This window comes from Eurypyga helias, unplaced genomic scaffold (genome assembly GCF_000690775.1).
Source record: "Eurypyga helias isolate BGI_N326 unplaced genomic scaffold, ASM69077v1 scaffold20902, whole genome shotgun sequence".
Taxonomy (NCBI): domain Eukaryota; kingdom Metazoa; phylum Chordata; class Aves; order Eurypygiformes; family Eurypygidae; genus Eurypyga; species Eurypyga helias.
The window spans coordinates 16,887-26,309 of record NW_010235557.1 but is presented as its reverse complement, the minus strand read 5'-3'; the positions used below and the strand labels follow the sequence as shown (position 1 = coordinate 26,309).

The 9,423-nt window shown below is 52.2% G+C and overlaps 1 protein-coding gene across 1 annotated transcript in view; it reads left to right on the top strand.

Annotated features, from left to right (window-relative positions):
• Positions 1-250: 250 nt before the first annotated feature.
• The window catches only part of CASC4 (cancer susceptibility candidate 4), a gene marked incomplete at its 5' end in the record, with an annotated part of 13,369 nt that continues 4,196 nt past the window's right edge, over positions 251-9,423 (top strand). Inside the window, 7 exons of the mRNA XM_010146805.1 lie at positions 251-305; positions 1,570-1,672; positions 2,657-2,747; positions 3,639-3,783; positions 4,227-4,307; positions 4,622-4,720; positions 5,984-6,154. Coding sequence (XP_010145107.1) covers positions 251-305; positions 1,570-1,672; positions 2,657-2,747; positions 3,639-3,783; positions 4,227-4,307; positions 4,622-4,720; positions 5,984-6,154 — 745 coding nt within the window. The remainder of the gene's footprint in view (positions 306-1,569; positions 1,673-2,656; positions 2,748-3,638; positions 3,784-4,226; positions 4,308-4,621; positions 4,721-5,983; positions 6,155-9,423) is intronic.

Below are 9,423 nucleotides of genomic sequence, written 5' to 3'. Positions count from 1 at the left end.
ATAGAAATATGGTCTGGACTTAAACTTAAGTCCTTGTTAGCGATGCTGAAGGCAGCGTTTGGGTTGGTGCTGTCACTTGTAGGTAACTGGATGTGCGCTCCTTACGTTTACGAGAACTGCGCGTGTGTCCTGCTGGCAATCCTGTTCGTGCTTTGTCTTCACGCTGGGATGGAACGTGCCCAGCCCGGGCACGCTAAGCCCTCGCCAACCTGCTGAGTGCCTGTACTTACCCGACCGTTTTGTCTTGCAGGTGAAGCTGCAGAACAACATATCCTATCAGATGGCAGACATACATCGTTTAAAGGGTAAGGAATTAACGGCCACGCATGGCTTGTCGGATTCAGGTTGTGCGTTTTCTGACTGCCGAGGTGCTTCAGGGCACGTTTTAAGGGAAGATGAAGTGATGCTGGAACGTGGCGGAATGTCAAAGGTCCCTGTGCGCGTTACCCAGGGGTAAGGGCAGGGTTGGCTCTCGCAGACTTTGCTCGACTGCCTGCAGGGAGACCCTGCTCCGCTTGCTTCCAGGATGTTAGAAACGCTCTCGTGACCAAATGCACAGTTTATATTGGATCAGCAAAGTTGTGATCCTGACGCTGGGTTACAAAAGGTCCACAGAACATCTCTTAAGGCTGTTGTGTACAGATGTGATTGCAACGCCTGTCATCTTTTCCCAAGGGCAGGGAGTGACAGGACAAGGGGTGACGGGTTTGAACAGAAAGAGAGAGATTGAGATGGGACATCAGGAAGGAATTCTTCCGGCAGAGGGTGGGGAGGCACTGGGACAGGTTACCCAGAGGAGCTGTGGATGCCCCATCCCTGGGAGTGTCCAAGGCCAGGCTGGATGAGGCTTGGAGCCCCCTGGGCTATGGAAGGTGTCCCTGCCCGTGGCAGGGGGTGGGGATGGGGGGGGTTTAAGGTCCCTTCAACCCAAACCATTCCATGATCTCACTGTGTGGGCTTCCGAGTGACCTGGAACAGCTTATGCCGAAATCTGTATGTGCCTGCAGAAAACATACTTGGCATTTCTGCCTGTATCCATGTAGCTGCAGCTTGAAATAGGGGAAGCTGAGCTATTATTTGTAGCCTGAGGAGCAGGGGAACTGCTGGAACAGTTTCTTGTGAAGAAGGGAATGTGTCGGGTTTATGGATAGCATGAAGGCACTTCCCTTTGTACGTTACTGCAGCAGCAGCACATTTGACCATCGTGCCTGAAGTACCTGCTAGTGCTTTGGTGTTACTCAGAATAACAAAATCTTTCAGGAAATCAAGTTTTCCAGCAGACGGGTGTGAAGTAGCATTGTGTAAGCCTTCCGAATCAAAAGGTAACTACGTAGGGGTTTGGCGTCGTACCAGGAGAGTTGTTCTGTAACTCATGCTGACACCTGGCATGCGTGAGTAAATCAGTGTCTTCCTCAAGTTAGTTCAGGAATCCTTAAAGCACGCCTAGAAGGAAGAACGTAAAGCTTGAGCAGATTTGTGGCTTGTGTAGCAATACCGAATGTCGTATCTGCCACGGAGCACTCTTCCTTGTATTTGCATATTCACGTGGGTTTTTGCTTTTTGGTGCAGAGCAACTCGCAGAGTTACGGCAGGAGTTCATTCGCCAGGAAGATCAGCTTCATGAGTACAAGAAGAACAACACCTACCTTACCAGGAGGTTGGAGTATGACAGGTATGTCCTCCAGAACGCTGGTCGCTGTCAGTTTGTGTGACGCAAGTCTATGTTTATTAAAAAGTGCGAATTAATCCCGTTTCTGCTAATCCTCAGACCTGGGTGTGCTGACTTGCGACATAACTTCGACTTGGCTAGTTGTTTGATTCCAAAGTTCTATTTTTTGTGGTGTTCTACTCCTCTCCCCAAAGCGAGAGATGATCTAGAAAAGCCTGACTTTCTGCAGTTGGTCAGCACTGGACAGGGCTAAGCCAAGGCAGAGATCTGGGTTGGAGATGCACAGAGGAGTTTCAGCGGGGCAGTGGTGTAAGCCACCGGCGCTGCACAGTGCTGCCATTGGAAGAGCGCGGTGTCCTTCTGTCACCTGAACTTGACTTCAGCCTTTAAGTTGGTGATGGAGAAGCACGGAGAACAACTCCTGCAGCCTTGAGGCGTGGGGGAGGTGAACACTCTCGCCCACCAGAAATGCTCCTTAACCCACGCTGTGCAGTGCGTTGGCAGGTTTGTGGCAGACGGGTTTTGTTGGCTTGGGCTGATCTCCGACCTGTCAGGAGCTGGGACACTTGGCTCTGTCACCCCGATCTCCCCAGCTGCCTTGGCTGCAGTAAGAGCAGTGGTTGTGCATCTCCTGTGCCCGCCGTGGGGATGCCGTGTTCTCCTGCTGCGGTTCACACGCGCCTGTGACACGTCAGCTGCTGAGTCTGAATCCTCAGTTGCTTTCCAGGTTTTGCAGGAAATACATTCAAGGCCATTCTGTTTATTTTACTGTTTCTCTGCTCTGTCCCTGGTTTTTCCAGTTCTGCTTTCTTTCTGTATTCAGTCCCTTTCCACTCCATACACGTTCCAGGACAAGGCTTTTTGGACAGACTATTCTAGTTATACCTCAGGTTTGGCTTTTTGTGCCGCTATTTTTTCCCCCTACTTTATTTTCGGGTGAGCAGCTAAAATAAATTCCATAGAACTGATAACGTGTTTCTAATCCAGCCTGCAGTGTGGGCAACAGATCAAGGAAATGAGACTGCAGCACGAAGAAAACATAAAGAAAATAGTGGACCAAGTAATGCAGGAACAAAAGGTAAAGCACAGCCAGGTTTCTGGTTGCATTAGAGGGGCCTGGGGTCTGCTGTTGGCTCCACTCAGCATTTCAGACCCGTGGAGGCCTTGGGCGTTTCTCCCCTGAGTTTTCGTTAAGTATCAGCCCGAGCAGCCCTGGCTGGATGCTGGTACGAACATCTGCCTGTTGTGCTCGGTGAGCTGAGCCCTGGGGATCAGGCTGAACGCTCTGCTCTGCTCCAGCCTTCCTGCAGGACATCACTGCCGAGGGTTTCGGTTTCTTCTCTGTAAAATGGATATGGCTTTTAGCCCTCCAGGGTGGGATCTCTGTTCTTACAGCCTTACATGGGTTATTGCAACGGGGAACCTGATCCCTACTGAGACCTCGAGGTGCTAATGTGATGCAAATTGGATGGTTTGGCATTTGGATGGTGTCAAGGGGGTAATTAGATGGTGCAGGCTGCCAGCGGAACAGGGTCTCCTCCAAGCAGGTCAAATAACCCGCTCTGCTTAACACTCCCCTTCCTCCACCTCTGTCCACAACCGTTTCACATCATGAGGCAGACTTGGTTTTGTCAGATCTCTTCTGAAACTCTAGAATTGTTGCCAAGTCTCTGACCAAGGCATAAGGCCAGAGATGCCTTGACCAGCTTGCGTTACATTGCAGAGCTGCGTATGTGGCTGCGAGTGCTGCGCTGGGTGTCACGTGTTCGGTTCAGTTCTGCGTCCGTACTTGCCTCCTGCCCTCGGGGCTCAGGCTTGTACACAGCGGGCTTGTGCTGCTGTTTGCCTTGGTGACCATCTGATTCATAAACGCGATTGTGCTGACCCAGAGTTACCCTGAATTTGAGGGGTGTTTTGTAATTTTCAGGGACGTGCTTAATACTGATGCCTTATGAATTTGTTCTGACAGGCCACACAAAAGATCCAGTCCAGTAAAGACACAGAAGTAATTCCCAGTAATGATGACCAGGCAGTGTCTAAGACGGTTCCAGAGGCAGAAGATAAAAACACAGTAAAGATCGAGCAGCCTTCGGATCACGTGGTAAATGGCAAAGGTACTTCCTCTTGGTTTATGTGATCTCTGATGGACGCGGGGCCGGTCGTGTCGTTGCTGTTGGACAGAATCGTGCGTTGCTCTGATGACTCGACTGCCTGCACGTGGTTGTACCAGGCTGGAGTTTCTAGGTGCCCAGAGACCGGCGAGTCCTTTCGTGAAGGTAGTTTCTCGCACAGTTCTGCGTTCACCTCGTTGGTTCGTTTGGCATCTCCTTCCTCGCGTGGCCAGTTGGGAACTGGGAGTGTCTCTGCCCCCCGAGCTGTGTCTTGGGGTGAGCGCTCGCCAGCGACTGACAGCGCAGCCCGAGGAGTGTCGCTGCGTTCTCGGTGTGGGGCGTGTTCTGTGGGTGAAGGGCTTTTCCTCTGCTCTTAGAGCAAGGGGGAAATTCACTGTTCTAACTTCAAGGTTAATAAGGCAGAATATCCTGTTCTTGTCTTACAGAGAAAATCAAAGCAGGAGGAGATGCAGGCATGCCTGAAATAGAAGATAATGACCCCGCTAAAGCTGAGGATACTCCCACTGGTTAGGAGAAATGTCCTAATACTTTCATGTTTGGCTTCTTGGGGATGTATATTCTGTTTGAATAATGTGTGCTTCCTAGTGGATTCAAGGATTTAAAATCTGTTTCTGGTGGCAGAATTCAAGTGGGGTATAAAATCTGGTGCTTTACAAGTTTGAATCCTTAAAACTGAATGTTTTGTATCTCCCTCCCCGACTTCTTGTTTTGTATTTCCATCAATGGTCTGCAAACAGAGTTTACAGGCTTGTTAGAGGGAGAGCTGGTATGTAGTGTGCTTGGTTTACGTTAATGCTTTTGTCCATGTACTCTATTTTAGCTTTAAAGAAGCCACTTATTTCGGCTCCCAGAAGTGAAGGTCATCAGCCTGTGCTAAATCTCCCAACTGAGCAGCCCCATGCTCCAAACCTGGCACCAGGTAAAACACTTCTTACAGGCAACATCTGGTAGGGAACTGAGCATCTAACATCTGCTGCCGTATCGGGAAGGTGCGACGTGGGTGGCCAGCCCCTCTTTGGTGCCTGATGTGGTTACGGAAAGGAAAACAACGACCGGTTCCTGGTCTGGTGTCCCGAGGCACTGAGGCTGCTGGCTGTACCATCTCCTTCAGCCAGATCTGAGAGTTAAAAGTTTCAAAGGGAAGTGGTTAGATTTCCCCACTGGGGAGAGGAGAGGAATGGAGATTAGTGCTGCTCCTTGGGGGTACCAGTTAGGCAGGGCTGCAAGACACCGGTAGCTGTTGTTGACCTTCTGGTAGCCCGGTACAGTCGCAGAATCAACAGCGGTACAGTCACCTGCTGTGTTCTGTGTGCGAAAGCTCACTGAGGGTGATGGGAACGTTCAGGGCATGAGAGAGCTGCAAGTGCTGCAGTGAAAGTTCAGAATTGCAGTCGGAAAGGACACAGATCCATAGGAAATATACTTGGATCTAATGCTCGTGGATCGAGTCACTTTGCTGTACCGTCAGACAGCGTCAGGTTGTATCTGCACTGCCAGGGGGTGTTCACATAGTGCCCTGCTAAAACCACTACGTGCAACGTCCTCGTTGCCTCCGTGTGCCACCAGCAAGCAGCTGGGAGCCCGTTATTAGTCCTTTTGAAAAAAGGCAGCAGAAGGATTTCCTACTGTCCCTCCTTTTGAGGGGCTGTGTGAGCAGATCAGAACACCCAAACCAGCGAGCTCAACGCTGTTTGCAGGCGCCAAATCTTTTAAGTAGTCTGTTTCTCTTTGTTGTTCTGAGGTAGCCCTTCCCGTGGATTGCTGTTCCTGAGGAAGTGTAAAGGCCGTGAGCGAGATGCTTGTTCGTTGCTGTTAGGGCCCATCACCAGAGGGTTTGTTGTGAATGTCAAGGGGCCGGGAGTTCTGTTCCTTGGCTGCGTGGCCCTGTGATCCTGCTTGTTAGCGGAACTTGTGTGACCTACGGCAGCCGCCTGCTCAGAGCACGGCTCTCCCAGGCAATAAGTGGGCCTTAGGGGGTTTGAAAAGCAGAGTTGGCAGGAGGATAAAAAATACACAGACGTGTTACTGTTGTGGGCTTGTCAGGCACTTAACTACGCACAGAGAATCAGCGGAGAGGGCGACGGCCTAGGGTTGGTTGGGTATGGCCGTGCGTTGTCTTCGGTGACGCTGCAGCTGCCCTCTGGGACCACGTTCAAACCGAACACGCTTCCTCGTTCTGTAGATTTGCATGGTGACGACGCTGGAAATGCCGACGCTGTGAAGCAGATACCTCCAAATTCCCTCCAGCACTTACACTTTGAAGAAAATATGGAAAATCAGGAGCACAGGAGTGAGATGGACCATATCCGAATTCCGAAGAGCAGAGTCAGCGACTTGCAGAAGATGAAGCAAAGTAAGTTGGCCCGTGTCACGCTTTGGTCTGTGCAAATCAGTGTCACACGTGCAGTAGTGCCTGGCTGGGAAGTGGGGACCGATGCGGCAGGCGGCCCTGGAGCGCAAGCCTGGAACGAAATGTGGTGTGTTACCGTGTGAAAGATAGGCCCTAGTGCACCATACTTCGTACACAGATTAGGATTTAAAAAGTGATTTCCTTAGCGGAATTGAAGGTGCTTTGGCAATGCCTACACACAGAACAGATGAGGTCAAGACGTCGGTACGCACACGATGCCGTTACCCACGCTCGCGCTGTGTTTCTCAACTACGGTGTCTGGACAGTGCCGTAAGAGTTCAGCCCTCACACAGGGGGTCTTTGTGGTGGTACGTGTCTGTTGTCCACAAGTTTGCTCTTCTGTGAGAGGAAGTTTTCAGAACCCTCTTCGCTGGCTGCTCAAGGGAGAAGCGTTCGACAGGAGCATATCCTGTCTGTGGGATGTGCGGTGGGGCGATGCTGCTGAGGCTTGGACAGCAGGGAAGGACTTGTGACCGCACGGAGCTGTCTGTGCTTTTGGGGTGTCTCTGCCTTGTGGCTGACACCGTAACACCGGGAGAGCAGCGTGCCTGCAGCACTGGATTTAGCTCCTTCCTGTAGGAACGCCATATAGGAACGTTTCTTGTGGACCAGTGCAGATCCTGTACTCCCAAATCCTTAACCTAGTTAGTTTTGAAGAACTAATTCCAGCTGTTTAACATTTGGGTGGGGAAGGGGCATCTGGAAAAAAGCAATATTGCTGAAACATCTCTTTTTACCCAAATAGGGTTATTCTTCAGCATGGAGCTGTTAGAAATTCAACTTTCTGTTTCTTTGCACACACAGCTAAGTAGCTCTGGTTTCCCTGGTTGAAGCTGTCTGTGCTCAGGGATGACAGGTTACTACATCAGGACAGGCCCCTTCCGAGTCAGGAGAACTGGGGGGAGAAGGGTTCTGTCGCCCCCTGCCAGACCCCTGTTAACCCTGGGTAAACAGTGGCACAGAGAGCAGCTGGGTGGGAACAAAGCCAGGAGCTGGTTTGGGGACAGGAGCTGCGAGAGCCGGGGATGCTCCCGGGAGCACGACGCCCCTTTGCCGTGCAGCGTTTTGCTGGGGAAGTCCCGTTGTCGGGGTGAGGTGTTGCACCTCCTCTTCTGGTCTGGAGTTGACTGGCACTGGCGTGTCTCAGAGAAATGAGTGCAGAACAACGCTCTGTTCTTGGTAAACGTTTTGGGTGCAGTTCGGAGGTGAAATTAAAACGGGGCCCGTGAGCATTGTGCCAGGTTTGGTAGCAGCAGCGGCATCAAGGGGCGTTACCCCCAGGGGGTCAGTGGGTAAAGCCTGTCGTGGCAGACCTCGTCTGGGAGGCCAGGCAGCTACCTGAAGTGGTGTCTGAGCGGCACCATCTTACGCTGGGTGACGCCTCTGAAGAGGGAGTGGAAGGAGGGTGCGAGGGGTTCAGACCCAGCAGCCCTGCTGCGACACCCACCAAGGGACGGAACAAAGGCTCTGTCAGTTGGAGCGCGATCTGAAGCAGTCAGCCTGGATTTCCAAGAACAGATGGTGTCCAAGGGACAGGATCTGAAAAGTGTGTGTTAAAGGGCTGGAAGTGGAGACGACGGGAACGTGGCTGTGGCATGGGCGAGTGGATGGAGTCCTGGTCAGGAGTGACTCGCTGGGTGCACGACTTGAAGCACAGAATATTCCAGGCATAGGAGCCACAGACAGTTTTATCTGAGAAGCTGCTGTGTGGTGGCTCTTCCGCTGTGTCCGGAGATGTGCAGGACTGCTGGGTTTCCCAGAGCAGCTCCTCGACGATCCTGCGCTTGTCCAAGCGACTGCGGCTGCAGTGCCGTAGCTTCCTCTGCCAGTTGGTGGGGTTTGTAATGGCTTGGCTGTCTTCCCTGGGAAGGGATGGGGGAGGCAAGCTGGATGGTCCATCACCATCACGATGAGTCTCTTCCTTTTCTCTTTGCTCTTTCCCGTTTGGAGCATGAGCGTGTAGCGACGCCGTGAGGGAGGTGCCTTCTCTGTCCCGCCAGGAAGCAGCTAATCCAGGTTTGTAGGTGTACTTCCTGACTGATGAGCTGAGGGTGTTCCGGCAGGCCCATCGCCGCCAAACTCATCCCTCGGGTGCGCGGAGCCCAGCTCTGGCACACGGCGTTGGCTGCAGGCGGCTGCCTGGCTGGGGTGCTGGTTCCTGTGCCGTGCATCGGCCCAGGGATGAGACCAGAAACTGTCAGTGCTCGGGGTATCGGTCAGGTCTGCCCGGTCTCAGAACTGCAGAACTCGCTCCTGCTGCTGGGGGAGTGGTTGTATCACTATATTTTTCCATGGTTCTTTTCCTTTTCTTTAGACACCGTTAGTAGTAGCTGATTTGATTACAAATCAGCATTAGTATTATTTTATTTAGTCTATTTTCAATTGTTAAACCGTTCTTCTCTTAACCCAAGAGTGTTCTTGCCCTTCCCCAATTCTGCCCCCATGGGGCGGGGAGTGAGCGTGCGGCTGCGTGGTGCTCGGTTGCTGCCAGGGGCCAACCCACGACAAGCTGTGCCAGAGCCGGGGCTGTCCTGTACGCCGGGGTGCTCCGCGAGCTCCGGCTCCCTGGCCTGCCCGGGCTGCTGTGATGCCAAGGATCTTCCTGAAACTTTCCCCTTTCCTTCTGCCACTTGAATTTATTCAGTGTTTCTGGCACGTCTGCAGGCTCGTTGTTCCTATAAGTTAGGTGCATCCAGTTGTCTCTCCATGGGTTGGTTTATATGTGACGTGGGAAATGGGCAGCTCTGCCTGCTTTTCAGACGTAACACGGTGTCCAGAACTGCAGGCAGTAGTAGCCAGGGTTACTCGGAGAGGAAGAGAATGAAAAACGGATCGCTGTTTCATCTTGCTTGTTTTATGAAGATAACTGAGGGTTGTTTCTGGGCGTTGGAGCTGCACGAGACGTCATCCTTCTGCTTTCCTCCCCCCCGTAAGCCCTGCTGCCGCTGCTGTCCTGATGTGTACGTACTGCTACCAACGAGGTGTTCCCTGGTTTAATTTCGTGCCCATCTGCCCCTTGTAGCCCCAGTCTCCTGAATCCTGATGTTGAAATCGTATTCCCCGTGCGATTGCTTCTGCTGCCAGCCACTTCGCTTTTCCCCAGGCCCTTTCCACTCTGTAAAGACTGCCTCCCACTTTAATCCTGACTTCTCCATTTATCCGTAGTCCCTCCGGCCTTGTGACCTCTGCAGACTCCGTGTTGCAGTCTGACC